Source organism: Brachyistius frenatus, unplaced genomic scaffold, assembly GCF_029030835.1.
Source record: "Brachyistius frenatus isolate BFR_SWC_R1_liver_20210118 unplaced genomic scaffold, ASM2903083v1 Contig_24, whole genome shotgun sequence".
Taxonomy (NCBI): domain Eukaryota; kingdom Metazoa; phylum Chordata; class Actinopteri; family Embiotocidae; genus Brachyistius; species Brachyistius frenatus.
The window spans coordinates 633,274-650,308 of NW_027210623.1; the positions used below are offsets into that span (position 1 = coordinate 633,274).

The 17,035-nt window shown below is 41.1% G+C and overlaps 2 protein-coding genes across 5 annotated transcripts; one reads left to right on the plus strand and one right to left on the minus strand.

Annotated features, from left to right (window-relative positions):
• The first annotated feature begins 582 nt into the window (after window positions 1-582).
• nucb2a (nucleobindin 2a) lies at window positions 583-6,393 on the plus strand. 2 transcript variants are annotated; one of them, XM_069697610.1, is made up of 13 exons: window positions 583-662; window positions 1,049-1,189; window positions 1,744-1,851; window positions 2,186-2,318; window positions 2,458-2,561; window positions 3,303-3,488; window positions 3,676-3,766; window positions 3,914-3,972; window positions 4,057-4,149; window positions 4,317-4,406; window positions 4,533-4,703; window positions 4,881-4,941; window positions 5,035-6,393. In XM_069697610.1, the coding sequence occupies exons 1-13, from the start codon at window positions 639-641 to the stop codon at window positions 5,262-5,264; spliced, it is 1,491 nt and encodes a 496-aa protein (XP_069553711.1). In that variant the 5' UTR covers window positions 583-638; the 3' UTR covers window positions 5,265-6,393. The 2 variants fall into 2 exon arrangements, with proteins under 2 accessions (XP_069553711.1, XP_069553710.1); XM_069697609.1 differs by having other exon boundaries at window positions 584-944.
• A 1,370-nt stretch (window positions 6,394-7,763) lies between these two features.
• On the minus strand, window positions 7,764-14,900 carry caprin1a (cell cycle associated protein 1a). 3 transcript variants are annotated; one of them, XM_069697607.1, is made up of 17 exons: window positions 14,770-14,900; window positions 13,004-13,138; window positions 12,752-12,814; window positions 12,419-12,505; window positions 11,846-12,087; window positions 11,587-11,669; window positions 11,155-11,310; window positions 11,017-11,069; window positions 10,816-10,899; window positions 10,559-10,720; window positions 10,259-10,367; window positions 9,969-10,030; window positions 9,555-9,659; window positions 9,173-9,335; window positions 8,703-8,891; window positions 8,479-8,585; window positions 7,764-8,377 (listed from the first exon to the last, which is right to left on the minus strand). In XM_069697607.1, the coding sequence occupies exons 2-17, from the start codon at window positions 13,136-13,138 to the stop codon at window positions 8,291-8,293; spliced, it is 1,887 nt and encodes a 628-aa protein (XP_069553708.1). In that variant the 5' UTR covers window positions 14,770-14,900; the 3' UTR covers window positions 7,764-8,290. The 3 variants fall into 3 exon arrangements, with proteins under 3 accessions (XP_069553708.1, XP_069553707.1, XP_069553709.1); XM_069697606.1 differs by having other exon boundaries at window positions 9,555-9,686; XM_069697608.1 differs by lacking the exon at window positions 9,555-9,659.
• Window positions 14,901-17,035: the final 2,135 nt, after the last annotated feature.

The window sequence follows — 17,035 nt, forward strand, 5'->3', positions numbered from 1 at the left end:
CATTAAAGCGTCAGTAATTGTAAAGCAGTATTATATAATATAATGACATCACAGGAGCTAATAATGAGTATTTTGAGTGCATTTTGCTGATAATACTTTTGCGACCCTCTTAAATGCAGGACTTTTAGTTGCAATAGTTTTATACTGTGGTACTACTGTTGCCTGTGTAAAAAAAAAAATGTTTCTTTTACTAGTGTTAGTAAATTAATTAAAATTATATAACTATATTATATATATTAATACATTTGATATAATATGCGCAATAAATATCTGATTGATCAGAAATAAATGGGTTCATTATTTTAAAAAAAATAGTATTTCAACATTAATACTTTAAGAAAACAACACAAAACTGTTCTAATAAAAATAAAAATATCATTCAGTGTCGGCGCTTCATCTACCCGCAAGTGAATTTCCTGATCTTATCGATAACACGCAAGGAGGGACCGCCCACCTGCTCCGTTGTCATATCGCCACGTACGATTCAATGCAACCTAACTGCTGGTCACGTCTGACGGACAGCTGAACCGCCCAATCAGGTTAACGCTGCCGCGCACGCGCAACCTACAGTGCTGACGAGCGAGTCGGACGCCGACATATCTCCAGCTGAGGAAACGACGGTCTTGAGAGCTGAGCTGATGAGGTCCAGGATTCAGAATAAAGTGAGTGACACACCTACGGAGCTCTTTACTGGTGCTTCCAACAATGTTCAGCGTCGCGGAAGAGTTACGGAAGCTGCGCTGCTCAGACCAACAGCGTCACGTCACACGAGCACCTGACTCTTTGGTGCTAGGCACTTATTAGCCCGATCTGTCAGTGCCAGCGCTAGAGCTAACACCCAACAGCTTGCTTTGGATGTTGTCATCCAGCCACCGATGCTTGGTGGAAGACGGAAGAGCTGTTTGAATAAGGCCGAAAGAGGAAGTTTGGACGCACGACGAGCTGTACACTGTTTTGTCTTGTCACATTGTAAAATGCCAGCAATACTGTAAACTAATTTTTTTTTTTTTTTTTTTTAAAACACTGTGCTGGTTGCCTTCATGTCCAGATGTGCTGGAGCCGGGCCTTCCTCACCGGCTGGGTCCTGCTGCTGGTCCAGCTGCAGGGCTCAGAGGCAGTTCCCATCAGTATGGACAAGACCAAAGTCAAAGAGCCAGAGAAAACACCTGAAGAGCCTCCAGCAAGTGTGGTAGGAAGACACTAGGTCTACACACGTGGTGGAAATGTAATACTCTGCTCTTATGTCACTCGTTCTTCATCATACTTAACATTTATTGATCACACGAATCCTGTCGATCAGCAGTGCTACAGCTCGATATGTTGTTGATTTATGAGTCCACGGATACGCACACATTTATCCTTCTTGGATATCGACAAGTTGGCTTAACGGCGGTTAAACAAATATCATGTGGATTCTGTGTGGAGGTGAGAAAACTCAAGGAATGCAGTCCTTTCCATTTGGATGGTAAGCGAGGGTCTCCAACACAAACCAGAAGCAGCAAAGGGCCGTTTGGAGAGGGCAGTAACACAACATTAAAGGCTGGTCTTGTCAACATTAAACATCTGGACGGAGGACGTGTAATGTTGGGCGTCAGCTGATATGTGTCGAATAGAAGCAAAATATGATTTTAACTCGCACGGTTTTCAGTTCATCAGTCTCTGAAAGAAGTGACATTCAAAAAATAAGTTATCATTGTAGGAATATTAATTATGTTATCTTTCTCTTTTATTTGTGTTTTTTAGGACACTGGACTCCACTACGACCGCTACCTCAGAGAAGTCATTGATTTTCTAGAGAAGGATCAACATTTTAGAGAAAAGCTCCACAATACCGACATGGAAGACATTAAGGTGTCCTGATTTTCATTTGTCTGGTCTTTTCACCTGGGCAGCATTTTTCCACCGATGTAATGTTAGTGAATCATTATTCTGGCTGGTAAATTATGGGCTTTCTTTTGCTGCAGAATGTGATGAATCTTCTCGGTAAATTATGTATTTTTTTGAGAAATGATAACGCGTAATGTTGGCTTTTTAAATCTGTTTAACTGTAACCATCAGTTTGAGTTATAATAATTAAGAACAAAGATATTAGTCACATTAATAAAACAAAACAAAAAATGATATGTATTGCTTCATCCCTTATTTTAAATGTCACTAATTTTTGCATCGTTTGTTTTTAACATAGCAAGGTAAGCTGGCCAAAGAGCTCGACTTTGTCAGCCATAATGTCAGAACAAAACTAGACGAGTTGAAAAGGCAGGAGGTCAACAGACTCCGGACCCTGATTAAAGCCAAGCAAGATCTTGAAGGAGGAAATGGTACGTTGTACAACAAAATGTACATTCCATTTTGAATTATGCTTAAAGTAAGGTGTAACAAGGCAAATTCTTCAAAGAAAAATGTTGTGTTCATATATTCACATGTTTTTATGTATGTCAACATTTACCCTGTGAACAGAAATAGCTGTGGACCATCAGGCGCTGCTCAAACAGTTCGAGTACCTGAACCACATGAACCCGCATACGTTTGAAGTGGACGACCTGGACCGGCTCATCAAATCGGTAAATGTCATCGCTCCTTCGTACTTCATCGTGTGGCCGAAGACGGGGAGGCAGCCGTCATTTGTCCACGGTCAGGCGGCAAAGGAGGACGTTAGTACTGCAGAGAACGGCGGTTCAGGACAGAGACCTGCAGTGTTCTGCAGCTGCTTTTTATTATCAGGACAAATTGTCAAGTGTAAATATGTTAAGTCGTGTTTAAAGAAAATTCTTTTGCTTTGTACGATTAAGTTTGCTTCATTTTCAGAGCTTCATTCATTTGCCTGGAGGAGGTTGTCGAGTGCTACCGCAAAGTTTGAAGAGTCAGGAAATGTAACAGCTCAGGAACTGTTTGAATTTCGAATATCAATACGAGATGTATGAGCTGTCTCACACGTCCTGATCAATCAAATAAAACCCAAGGAGTGAATGAAGTTCTTTGACTTTACTAGTCGAAGGGCGCTCGGCACATTACATTTCAAGCGCAGCTTATTTTATAATACTCCAGTGGTTGTATTTACTTTTGGTCACTTCATAATAAATCACCAGAATATGTAATTGATTTTCCCACAGATGCCCATAGCTAAACGAAACAACAGAAAATGAGCTCGGCATTCAGAAATCTCGGTGAACAGAACTATTCCGTATACTGCAGTATGGATCCGTTTAGTTTTCAGGTGCATAAGGAAATAGAGTTGCTTGCGTCATGTAACTGTTAATTTGAATCAAGGTAAATTGTTAACCTTTGTAAATGTTTTTCACCAGGCCACCAAGGATCTGGAGAACTATGACAAAGAGAGACACGAGGAGTTCAAGAAGTATGAAATGATGAAAGAGCACGACAGACAGGAACATCTGAAAACACTGGACGATGATGACAGAAAGAAGGAGGAGGACCACTACGAGGAGATGAGGAAGAAGCATGCAGACCACCCTAAGGTCAACCACCCGGTAAGTTCACAGACAACACGGAGACGCACAGTACGGGCTTTTCCTCTCCATCCGGTGTCATGGTGCATTTTTAGTCCAGATTTGAAGCGTTTCGACTCCACAAATAAAACACGGTACTTCTGCCAGAATGTTCAAACATTTTGTTTTATTCTGAAATTCACATGTGATTTTTCCCTGGATGCTGCAGGGTAGCCAGAATCAACTGAAAGAGGTGTGGGAGGAAGCTGATGGCTTGGACCCGGAGGATTTTGACCCTAGGACCTTTTTCAATCTGCATGGTAAGACTTGTTCTACCAACCAGCACCTTTTAAAATGGGACGATGAGCCATTCTTTCAATTCTGCATGTTAGGGTTTTTTTTCAAGTGGAACAGAAAAGGTTGTACTGGTTCATTAGGGTCTCTTTTTGTCTTTCCTGATAACGCAGATACCAACGGAGACGGATTCTTTGATGAACAGGAGCTCGAGGCGTTGTTCACCAAAGAGGTAAAGCCATACCGAATGGATCTAAAAATCGGTTTTGTTTCAGCGGGCGGTCTTTGCCTTGACTGTTGGCCTTTGTGATTTCAGCTGGAAAAGATTTATGACCCCACCAACGAAGAGGATGACATGGTGGAGATGGAGGAAGAGCGGCTACGTATGAGAGAGCACGTTATGAATGAGGTACAGTAAGTTGAACTCGGGACCCTGTTAGACATCAGTTTGCACCTCAGCTGGTTTTGCATCTTGTGTTTAACAGAGCCGTCTATGTTGTATCTATTTCCTGGACCCTGTCAATGAGTGATAACATATAATCCATGCTGAAAGCTCTCTGGTTGTCTTCCTCGTAGGTGGACGCTAACAAAGACAGGCTCGTCTCTTTAGAGGAGTTCCTGGTTGCTACGAAGAAAAAAGAATTCTTGGAGCCAGATAGCTGGGAGGTGAGACGCAACATATGACACTTTACCATGTTGACATTATTGAAAGTAGTTCAATCTGAAAACCTTTATGTTAATAGAAGCAGGAGTCTGATAAGTAGTATCCCGTCTTACTTTGTGTTTCTTTAGACCCTGGAGCAGAACCAAGCTTACACAGATGAGGAGATGAGGGAGTTTGAGGAGCATCTGACTCAGCAAGAATACGACCTCAATGAGAAGGCTGTCGACCTCCAGAAACAGAGAGAGGAGCTGGAGAGACAGCAGGAGCAGCTTAATGCACAGAAAATTGAGCTGCAACAGGTAAGGAGGTAGCGGCACACTGGCGCTGTATAAAGGTCCACTGTGGTGGGTTTACAGTGAATGTGGCAGGCTGCTGATGTCCAGACCTGATGCTGTCAAGGTTTCATCTAAGCATTAAATGTTTTATTGTCAATATTTATTAAAAAAAAAAGTCTTTCTGGAACTCCATCACTACAGGCAGTCGAGCATATGGAGCGACTCAAGTCACAGAAAATAGAACCGCCTCCAGAGGTTCATGGTGAGTGTTGATTGCACCACGTTGTTTTGTATTTTGGTATTTCTTTGGTTTTTCAGGCTGACCTCAGAGTGTAAAACTGGTCCTCTTTTACAGTTGAAGGAAATGCTATCCCAGAGATACATGCAGTCGACAACCAGCTGCACGATGACCGAGAGGCCCACCTACAAGGGCATCAGCCCCCACCCCAAAATCCCCAAGATACACCTCAGGAACACTATGAACAACAAATCCAAGACCTGGCCCAGCAAGGTCTCCCCCAGACACATCAGGATCTGCCACCAGGCCATCAAGAAGTTGCACAAGGCCACCATAACCTGCCGTAACGATGCTGACAAAGCAGCCAGACTCTTATAGCACCTCCACTCCTGTGTGCAGAGGAGCAGTCCCACCTGAGTAATAAGGCCTCTTTAACCAGCATGACCACAATCAGGGGTTCGGAGTTGACTAGAGATGAAGGAGAGTGACACAAAAGGAGTCTCTGTTATCCCTGATACCAGTGTTTAAACTGTAATCCCAAGATTACATTATGGAAATGACCTACCATGGACATGTATCCTTAAATGTGCATACTTACATTTTTAAGGATTTTTTTTTTCATTAGGATGTTTGATATTACACAAATATAATTTTGCTATACAGAACCTCTAAACCTGTGCCGATGCTGACTCCATGGCCCAATCAGTTTGATCCAAGAGCCTGTTGCATGGGTACATTGCAGCTGTTGAGGGGGATCAAAAGTCATTTCAACTTTAGCGTTTTGATTTTGATTTTTTTTGACGCCACTATCAAAATATCCCCAAACATCTTACAAATGAAATTAGAAGCGTGACTTGAGGTGAAATGTGTTTTGGTGGACTGCATGAAATATCACGTATCAGGTACGAGGGATACGTTTAAGATTTAAAAGCCCTAAAAGAGGACAAGATGCACTCCAGCAACTTTAATCAGCATACATCATGTTGATAGTACACACAGAACCATTTCACCTTACTAAACTAAAAGTAAGGACTTGTTGATGGAGTCAAATACAGCATCATGTAATCCTTTTTTCTCAGATCTTCGGAGTAGACATATTTTATTTTGATCCTCTCCAGCTGTGATCACATTACAGTGTTTTACCCAGAAAATACCTGGTCCTTTAAATTCAGTGAAGTCCTTCTACCAATACCTGTGCTACTTTCTTTAATGGTCACCTTGCTTGCCGTCATAACCCGTCAACTGTTTACCTACCATGAAACATCATTTGTTCAACTGTACAGTCAGATTTGCTCAACCGTGAATCTAAAACTTTGTGCTCTGCCTACATGACACAACGCTGCAGCTGGTCTCCGCTGACTAGAGGGGCTCCATTCTTAAAATTGAGATTGGAGCGACAAATCCTCCTGCAGATTTGTATGTGGAAGTTCGAGGTTCGTTCCAGTTTGGCTGTATGACTCTGGAAATGATTTTTAAAACGACAGAACGAGCAACGGTTGAACCTCTGAAATAGTACATTTGCTTTGTTGCGTAGTGGAGTGGGCATTTGTATTTCAGTTGTTCATACACAGATGTGTATGTGCCATGTCTATTTATAAGTTGATCATGATTTTTCATTTGTTTGATAAAATACTTTTGAGGTTAAGTTAATTTTCAGTTAAGGCGGAGACTTTGACGATGGTGTCTTTTCATCATAATCATCTGCACCTGAGTATTTTGTTGAAACCACTGCTGGATTAAATTTCTTCCATTAAAAGATTTTATTAGTAAAAGGTTAAAGCTCTGAATAAAATATGAGCAAAGTCAGATATTAACAGCATCACAAAAATGCAGAAATCTGTTTTTTGTTTTTTTTTAATCTGGCAAAGTGTGATCTTGTGAAAACTTCTAAATTAGATTTCTTGACATTCAGTTCATAACATTGTATTTGGTTTGAGGTGCGTGTTAGTTGGTCCTAATAAGAAAAACTTGGTCAATTCTTTTCACAAATTGCTGCTTTGGTGTATTTGCTGTTGTTCAGGTTACTTTTTTCATGTAATGTTTGTTGTAGCTGGCAGACTTCAGCCTTGGCAAACAGGTGTTGGTGATTTATCAACACTTTTAAGTGAAGAAGGCTTCATTTGCATCAATGAGATAACATCTCTGCCTTAACTGTGGTTTTACTTTATACAAAGTTTAGACACGGAATATGTTTTCTCTCTTTTGCTGTCATATGTTTTCTGTGCCATGTGTTCCTGCATTATAATTTGCACAACATGTACAGGTAGTGTTTCTGATCGCTCGCTGCTGGAGACAAGTCATTTGACACTACAGCACACCTCAGTTCAAGAAAATAAAACGGTTTACCTTTCAGTTTGTCCAGGAGAATTGATCACTTGACAAATGTCACTTTCAATTTATACGTAATGTAAGAGAATGTAAAGCAGTGGCACCTTATTTGTTTAAATAATCTTCAATGTAACCATAGCAACACACTTCAGTTTTAGGTGATGTGTTTAAGTCATATTTTTGGTAGTGATTGAAATGCATGAGTTGTTAACTGCCAACAGTCTCACTGCAACACACTGCACCAATATTTAATGGAATTCATATTCTTCTCTACAAATATTAAGGCCTTTGTAGTAAAGATGCTATAATTATATTGGTTTCAATTATCCAATTGCTGTAAATATGTGGCTCAGTGACAATAGACAAACTACTGGTACCCCAATATGTCCTGGGTTTGTAGGGCCGATTGACTTTCTGGACACGTCCCAACTCACCAAACTACATCCACTATTCAACAACTGAACCAAACCAATGTCACATTAATGCACACACAATAAAAACAGCAGAAAGTTGTATCATTAACAGAGGGTAATAGGACACAAGTTTATTGAAACAGTCTCAACCAATAACATCAGTGTACAAAGAGGTGATGGTGCAAGAGGTGACAGAGGGGTGTAAAAAAAAAAACATTGAATGCCTTCATGAAAATTAGAAGATCAAAAGGAAAAAGTGGCTGACAGCACAGGGCAGAAGAAAATCCTTCTCATGGAATCAGATCGACAGTGGCAGGGTATTTTTTGCATTTATTTTGTACAAAAAATAAATTAATGAAATCTTTCAAGTTTACAGGAATATCTATTTGTTGTTTTACGTCACACAGACTTGCTGAGAATCCTACATGTGGTGATGTTCAGCATTTTGTGTTAAAACATTAAGGAGGATCTAGACAGACCAAAGCAGGCTGACTCTGATAAGTAGGCCAGGAGTTAAAAAAATAAGATTACCAATGAGAAACAGAACGTTGTTATAAAAGTGAGCTGGGGCAAACACATTCAAAAATCCTGAATGTTCAACGTGGCGCAACTTTGACGGTCCGTACGATCCTTTAGGATCGCAATGCTTGAGCGTTCCCTCGAGACAGTCCTCGAGGTCCTTGGCCGGCTCCCCGCTTGTAGCCTTGCTGATATCCCTCCTTCAAGAAACAAGTTTTTACACATTTAATCGTCTTAAAAAGTTGAAAATGTAAGTTAGTGACGTGATATTAAATCAGCTTTTTGCTGCGTAAATTCGTACCCGTTGGTAGGTATTATTGGAGTAGTCCCGAGATGTGTTAAACTGGGTTTGTCCATAACCACTGCTGGGGGCATTTGAGAAAGGAGGGCGATAGCCTTCATATCCCCCTGATGAAAGAAAGACATTAAACAGTGCGACTTAAACGGGTATTGTATTATTATTACAGTGAATAACGAGGCCACATGATTATGTTGTCTCCGTGAAACATAGTTTGATGCTTTTACCTCTAAATCCATTGGTGGAGCCCCGATATCCGTTCATCATTCCACGGGCACTCCTGGGTCCACCCCTGGGCACAGCCCTGCTGTTGTAGAAGGACTGGCCAGACTGTCCAAACCCGGCTCCTGGAGAGGGATCTTCATGGCCTACCGCTGAGGGCATGACCTGGTCTTGGGTCTGGAATCCTGCGACAACTAGACAGAAGTGATACACAAGAATTAAAGTCTGTGATGCACGGGTAGTTGGCCACTTTTGTAGTTTAGCTTTAAAACGCAAAATACATTTCTGCAAGCTGAGAAAGTTGCACATTTTCCTTCATTCACCGCTATTTTGACTTTGTCTCCAAAGAGATCATTTGCGTAACAAAAAGACAAAGCTTTGAGTCCTTTTGGAATCCCAACACATTATTTTGTACTTTTTCCGATGAGCTGAGATCAAAGATGTCTTTTCAGGGGTTCATCAGATGTACCCTCACCTGACTGTAATCGTTCCTGCGGGATGTCTGGCTGGTCTACTAAAGGATTCTCTGGCTGGCTGCTAAAACCTTGTCCATAGCCACCGGGGAACTGGCTGGGCTGCTTCAAAGGGTCTGCTTGGCCATCAGTGGATGGAGGTACAGGAGCATTCATGTTAAATACCTGAAAAGGAGAAGAAAGGTTTTCTTTATTACCGTTTGTGCCAAAGCAAGACACGGACACAATTGGTGTAGAAGGCCTTGCGGAGGGCGGTGTGTTATAGTTCGGAAATGCTAACCCTCGTACATGTATGGAGGCTGATCGTTTCCGACAGAATGCATTGATTACGTCCAAACAATTTCACCGTTGCATTGTTAAAATGGACCCAGATAGAAAGCGTACCGCTTGCACTGACTGGAAAGGTGCTGCGTTGACATTGATGCCTCCAGTGTGGGTGGGTTTGGAGACAGGTGGGAAGGCAGAGGACAGGGAACATGGGGCGGGAGACTGTTCAGATGACAGAGACATTGAGGCCTGGGCAGGTAAGAAGGAGGGAGTTTGGAAGGCAAGGAAACAAGGCATGTGGAGAGGTCAGCGGAAGAGAGACGATCACCGATTTGCACCTAAAAGTTCCCGTCTATCTTATAATGATATTCAAATGAATGAAATAATTCTCTTGTTATATACACACTCAATAACATCATGACATGTCAGATATCATCGCATTTAATCCATGCAGAAGGGTTCAAAAATACCATCTGAATAACACAAAAGGAGTCTGTCTCACCACCCACTTCCTGCTTCCAATCTACTTACTTGTGAGGACTCCTGTGATCCAGACACTGCAGTTGTCTGAGAAAGTCTGGACTCCGAGTGGACTGTTTGGAGGAAAAGAAATGTGAATTATGGGGCTGAAATGTTGTCAAAAGTAGCATATAAATTCTTCAATCATGGCCACAAACTTGTTTTGTTGGCCACCAAAATGTAATAAAACAGTAATAAAAAATATATGTCGCTAACTGGTGTATTGCATTTTCGGGATAATATGTCACAACTCACTTAAAAGTGTTAGTGGATCTGATCTGATTAAGAGGAAATGAACTTACGTGAAGGGCCGCCCATCTGCTGCAGGTCAACAGTCTGAACAGGCTTCATTGGCTGAGCAGAGACAATGGCTGGGTCCAGAGCCTGGCCGTCGAACTCCAACATGGAGTCCTGCAAGAACCACATCACGTGTACATGTATTATTCGGTCAACAATCAGGTTTAGGGGCACTGCGATAATCTAGTGAGTTGGGACACCACCCTTTAACCAAGACAAAAAAAACAACCTTGAATCATATTGTCCATCTCCGAACCAAAGGAACATTGAGCTCGACACAACGCTGTATTTGTGGACCTACTTACCTGCATGAAGTTGTACGTCCCCTGCATCTGGGCCATGAGGTCTTGCACTGCCTGCTTTCTGACCACGGGGTCGTTGGCAGGAGAGGGGGTGACTTGGTTCGCAGCAATGCTTGATTCTGGAGCCAGCTGGGCAGGGGGCTGATGCTGGAGGGAATTCACCATCTATTCAACACAGACACATCAGAGCGCACTGAAACACAAGGAGAGAACTAGGTTTTGCAGCATTGAGGGCTGTGGTGATAAAGTCGTGGGTTTACCTGAGCCTCCACAGTCCATTCCTCCACTTGGTCTTTATCTGTGTTACTGTATGTAGTTTCTGGAATGAACTGTCTGTTTACAAACTGGAACACAAGACAACATACTAAAAATGTGATACAACAAAAAGCAAAAACAGCTGATTTGTGTGATTTCACATGTAGCATATATATATATATACATAATACACGTGGAAATCTCACCTCTGTTGTTTCCACTTTAATTGGCTCTGTGTATTTTTCATTCGCTAATCCTTCTGGAGAAAAGAAGCAAATATGAGGTCAAGTTTTCTTTCACAATCAAACAATACTACACACACACACTAATATGTTGTTAGTTACCAGGTTCTGATGGTTGCTCTCCTGCTTTAGACTCAGCCACCACAGTCGGCTCCTCTTGTTCCTCTTCCTCCTCACATGTCCCATTCTGATGAGTTTGTGCTCTATCAAAGTACCCACTCAGCAGCACTTTGTCCAGAGTGTCCTTCAGTGACTTGTCTGGAACAAAGACGGAAAACAAAATCGTTGCTCTACAGTTCTGTGGAAAAGCATTCATCACTTTATACCTGTTTAACAATACGGGGCCAACCAGTTTTACGCACCTTGATTTTGCATTTAACAGGATCAACCTGCGTTTTCCTGTTTGGCTTTTTGACCACTTCTTAAGGTTTTCCACAAGTACTTTAAACTTTTGCACCATACTATACATTTATCTTTAATAAGTAATCATGAGTGTTTGTGTGGTGGGCGTTGTAAAACCATGACGGTACTTACATGTGGTCCCTGCCACAGCCTTTTCTCGGCCCTCAAGCAGTTCCCACAAGTGTAGTGAGGCCTCGTCATATTGGTCAGTCAACCTGAACATTACACAACAGGATAAATATACAATTTAGTCGCGTGTAATTGGCCCTCTTTTTTTTTAATATCTTTACTCGTTGAGGAGGTTCAAAACATAATCGATGATGATGAACTATGTTGTAACAGCTGCACCTTTAAATGCATGTGCCACTGAAGAACACAGGCACCCTCGTACCTGACGTCATAGTTCCGATCAGGTCCCACTAGTTTGTAAAACTCATCAAGGGATGCGAGGTCAGCGTCAGTGAGCAAAGGGGAACCGGAGGCATCAGGCCGTTTAAGTTCCTGCCTGACACCATCATCTCCCAACTGGTCCAGTAAATACTGAAGCTCCAAAACTGTCTTCAGCCGCCGTTGTTCAGTCTCCTCCCGCTGCAGCTGTTCCCGTCTTGCAGACTTCTTCACCACCTTTTGAACCTGGACACACACACACACACATGTGTGAATGTTTCCCCCCCAAACAAAATCTAAATCTTATAAAAAATGTCCCCTGTATATTGCTGCACTTTGTCAAAGCCTAACAGTAATGTGCATGGTCTAACAAATCAATGCCGATCGCTTTTCTGTTTCCTCTCCGACTTCCGATATTTTAAGCTTTTCTGAGGCTGCCTGTATGAAACCAGTTCTGGAATATTTCATCAGTCATCCGGTTGATGTTGTAGTTTTCTATATGAAACTGACAAAAGCCTTAAAATGAATGAGACCAAAGTTTGATCAGCAAGTGGCAAAGTTACAACTCGGGACTCACCTCTTGACCCAACGCCAGGAAGCTCTTCTGCAACTCTCGGGCAAACTCAAGGTTATAGAGGATCTCTTGATACTTTGTCAAAGCATCCTGAAGGTGCATCATAGAGAAATGTAAAAAAAATTAATAAAAAAGAAACAGGGTACAGTAACAGACTGTATGACAACAATAATGGTATTTTAGTACCAAAAAAAAATCCACAAACAAATATTTCATTATTTGTCACTTATCAATTATTCTTATGATTTAGTTGCATTTATAATGCAGCACACGGCAAAAAACAAAACAAAGCGATATATAAAAAAAAAAAAATCAACAACCACTTTCTTATCTTACCAGCTGATCCTGATTCAGTCTTTCTCCATTATTCTTCTTTGCCTGATAGTCATCGAGTTTGGACTGTAAGAACATTAAAAAAGACAAAATGTGAAATTTAAGTCGAAATAAAACATCAAAAAGTAATCTTTTGTAAAAAAATATTAATTTGAATACATCTACTACAACAAATAAAATGGAAACTTTCACAACCCACTTAGGGTTCGACAAAAGAAAGTGATGAGACGGCACATTTCAAAGGACTATGGATACCTTTTTCTTTTCCATATTGCGAACCTTCTTGTCAATGACGCCAAGAACCTGCTTCATGGCCTCAGAATTACTTCCGTTTCCCATGTCTGGAAAGGCAGACTGGACAGCATTGTTGCCAACTGTTGCTGAAGGCATCTTTGGGGAGAAAATGTATTATACGCATGAAAAGATTAAAATTTTGGAAATTGTTTTTGGCAAACAAAACTAAAAAAAAAATAAAAATAAAAAAATAAAAAATCAGACAAACACAACTTTCATTCTTTGCAGAGGTGGAGAGATTATTGCAAAATCCATCTTTTGTAAGAAGTTCACACTGCTCCATTTTGATTAATGAGCCATTTTCATCACATTTCTTGCAGTGGTAGATATGTCTGTCTCCATACGTGTGTGTATGTGCGCACTTGTATTAATTAAGTTGACTGAAACAATGAGACCTTCAACTTTATTCACTCAATCAAATTGTGGGTATATGCCTATTTTTTTTTAGGGGGGGGGAGGGGGCACAACATAATTGATAACATTTTCCTATGAAGACTTGGTTTAACGTTAGATTAGGTTAAAGGTCAGGCGAGCAGTAGTTATGGTTACAGTTAGTGTCGGCCTCAGGAAATGAACTGCAAGTCCATTTAAAATCCCCTGAAGGGAAGGGAGCACAACTTGGGCATGTTTCAGTGTGGCAGAGGTTCAGGAACAGCTGACATGGAAAGCCTTCTTTATATCTAAAAAAAAAAAAAAGTGGCTTACATTAAAAAAAAAAACACCATCTTCCTTCTCCCATGTTTGTAAACATGGGAAACAGTGTTTAATGATTGTACTATTTGGGTCGACCGACACCTGTGGATGAGCTCAGGACGCATTTAAATGGATCCGACGCTGACCTTTACCTGAGACCAGGTTCACTTTACGTAACGTCAGTCGCTATGTTTGGAGCCGCGATGAGCCCGTCAGGATACTACAGCACGCCGGGCTAGTGAAAGGGACAACTTCCCGGCGTGATTATGCAAATCAACCAGTGTTTGATCTGAGCTAAAGAGTTAAACAAACAAAAAAAATGATAGTAGCTCAGAGGTAAAAAAATATAAATGTTATTCGGTAAGCTGCTGGCTGACGCTATCCGTGTTTATCTGAGGTTAGATATAGATATATGTATATACATACACACATGTTAGGACGCTGAATTAAATCTAACGGAGGAAGTTAACCAAATTAAAAATGTCGGCCTTGTATTCAAGTTGAAATCCTTAATGTTAGCTCTCTCGGATAACACCCGGCTAGCCCTCCTGACGAGACGTGACTCCAGCTGAACGACGTGAAGTCAAGTCCCGTCTGCCGTGTTGAAGAAGCCGTGTTTCCACCGGCGGAGGGTTTTAAAGTCATCTCCCGACAACAAATCACTTTAACAAGGGCGCACGACGCGGTTCCCTAATCTCCCCCCCGTCCCATTGTTAGCTGTTAGCGTGTTCGTGTCCCCCCCCCACCACCACCACCAACCCGATGTTAACCGGATGTCAGTGAAAACTAGGCCGTTAAATCAATTTTTAAAAAACACTTATTTAAGGTCCGTATGATGAAACGTTGATGTTTCGCGTTAACTGTGGAAAAACAAAAGAGCACACCGGGACGCGGCGGCGGCGGCGGCTCGGCTCGGAGGTGACTACAGGCGATTTATTTAAAGGGGGGGGAGGAAAAAAAAAAAAAAAAAAAAGAGGACAAAAAAAATCAGTTTAAACGGCAGTATAATGCTGGCGACGGCACGGATCTCATACCTTTATACTCTTTGTCTTCAAAGAGATTTCCTCTGTCGGGTTTTACGTTAGCTGTGCAGCGTTGAGTTTTACTTCCAGTGTTCCTCGTGAAGGATGCTCAAGGCTCGCACCGGCCAACGGCTGCCGCTCAAGCTAATTGTAGCAGCTACAAGGACCCCTCCCCCTCCCCCCCCCTCTCCCTCCCGCTGCTGACCTCGAGACTGCCTGACGATAAAATGTCAATCAAAACCGTGGTCACCATTATGCTGCACTTTATTTTTTTTTATTTTTAACCCCGCACCTAATTTTATATGGCATTTTCACATGACTTCTTCAAATAAATATTGAAACATGTACGTTGTATATATTTTTTTTTTCAGGGCTTGTTTCGTTTTCAATTGGACACTTAATGTCGAATAAACCCTTTGCTTGTTGGCAGGGCCATGTCTATAATTTTAAGAAATACTGAGGTTATGAATAAAGGTACCTCTACTACTGAAGACAAATCAGATTTGACACCAAAAACGTAAACTTAAAAAAAAGAGGAAAGAAAAATAGGTTTCTTTGCATCTCACTTATTTTTACTTCAAGTTCACTGTTCAGTTGTACATTTTATTTCTTACTGTGAAGGTCTCAAACTTTCTTCACACTACCAGAACAGCAGTTTTTGTGGGGACTTCAGAAATGCTTTTCTTTTTTTTGTTTGAAAGACCTAAAGCTTTTGTAATATGTAAACACTTCAAATCCAAAATACAGGAATCAGCCTATAAAACACCTATTTAGTGTTTGTTTTTAAATTCCAATAAAGGCCGAAACCTTCTCCAGGTTCCCCAAGATTTTTAGAAAAACTGCAGAGGACATGATCTCAGTGTCCACAGTTGTACCTCAGCAGTGACTGTTCACAGACAGTTAAAGCTGCAGGGGCAGCATGGAGGTTGAGATTGGGACCAAAAGGTTGCCGATTCGATTCTTTATACCAGAAATTAAAAACATTCAGGCACTGATCACTAAATCTGGCACTAAATGACAGTAAATGATAAAAGACTTCAAGGAGATAAATGGCCTGACTGAAATACAAAAGATACCCTAAGTAATGGCAAAGAATGAACAAAAGATGGCGCATTTGTCCCAAATAGTGAGGGGGATCACACTTGAAAAATGCAGAAAAAACATTTCCAAACCAACTGCTGTGGCTACTGGTTCTGATGGTCCTCAAAAGTGTGTCTATTGTAAAAATGTAGTCGTTTTGGTAGGTTTTACTTTGAGCAAGAATGCAATGAATTTACAACCTTTGGGGGCTGTGGACAGGGACTGTAGAAGTGTGGGATCTTAAAGTTACAGGTGAAAAATAGAAATGGAACAATAAAAAACATATTTTTGTCAGATTTTTAAAAAAATAGGCCATGAAAAGACTGTAAAAAAAACCAAAACACAAGCCAGCACACACAGGCCTACACTAACTGTGGTTGTGCTATAATTTAATACTCATGTGTGAAGATCGGAACCACCAGTGTTTATATGAGTCAAATCAAAACTTAAATACACGAAAATTGGCTGCTTTTTTATTTTATTTCAAATTTATGTCCAATTATCATTAAATACAAATTAACATTTGAATTCATACATTTCTCGGCAGAGACACGTTTATATGTGATTCAGAGACATATTGTTTAAGAAATCAGAAAATAAAAGTTTAGCTCGCTCACACTTCATTATATTGTAAAAACAGTGTATGATAGCACTGTTACAACTTCAGCGATTTGGGACCTTTTCAATAAACTTTCACGTTGAATTTTCACACCTCCTTTATGATCCCTGTGTCTGGCTCTCTGTGTTATGCTGAGTGTGTTGTGAGGTGGGGGTGTACTGATCCTTAGCTCCTCTCTCTGATGTGGGCTGCTGAGTAATGGCCGTACATCCTTCAGTGCTCCTCTCCTGCAGCACATCTGACTGGATTAAATATGTGCAGAGGATTTACTGGCTGAAAACCACAAGAGCCCCGAAAACACTTTGGCCCCACACCACTCGTACTGCAGTCCGAGTGGGCAAAAAAAAAAAAAAAAAAAATCCATCCGTAACCCCCCTCTGGCTCCTTCTTTCACTATTTCTACTCTCCTTTTCAAACAAAGTTGCCTCATGTGTTTTTGTCTTTGGCCTTTTCTCACTCGTATTCATACTAACCTCGTCATTATCTGATTGTTTTTCATTTTAAAAGTCATTCGAAACTCTGAGGTGAATTCAGGATCTTGGGTGTTTCCAGACTTTCTGAGGGGATGAGTTTTTTCCA

What these genes read in the sequence shown, in the direction of transcription:
- nucb2a (XM_069697609.1), top strand. Translation starts at nt 876, where the DNA reads ATGCTTGGTGGAAGACGGAAGAGCTGTTTGAATAAGGCCGAAAGAGGA. An exon ending in TGGACCGGCTCATCAAATCG is followed by an intron (nt 2,562 to 3,302) that starts GTAAATGTCATC and finishes GTTTTTCACCAG; the next exon opens with GCCACCAAGGATCTGGAGAA. An exon ending in ACCGCCTCCAGAGGTTCATG is followed by an intron (nt 4,942 to 5,034) that starts GTGAGTGTTGAT and finishes CCTCTTTTACAG; the next exon opens with TTGAAGGAAATGCTATCCCA.
- caprin1a (XM_069697606.1), bottom strand. Translation starts at nt 13,138, where the DNA reads ATGCCTTCAGCAACAGTTGGCAACAATGCTGTCCAGTCTGCCTTTCCA. An exon ending in AATGGACTGTGGAGGCTCAG is followed by an intron (nt 10,721 to 10,815) that starts GTAAACCCACGA and finishes TGTGTTGAATAG; the next exon opens with ATGGTGAATTCCCTCCAGCA. An exon ending in CTTTCCAGTCAGTGCAAGCG is followed by an intron (nt 9,336 to 9,554) that starts GTACGCTTTCTA and finishes TCTCCTTTTCAG; the next exon opens with GTATTTAACATGAATGCTCC.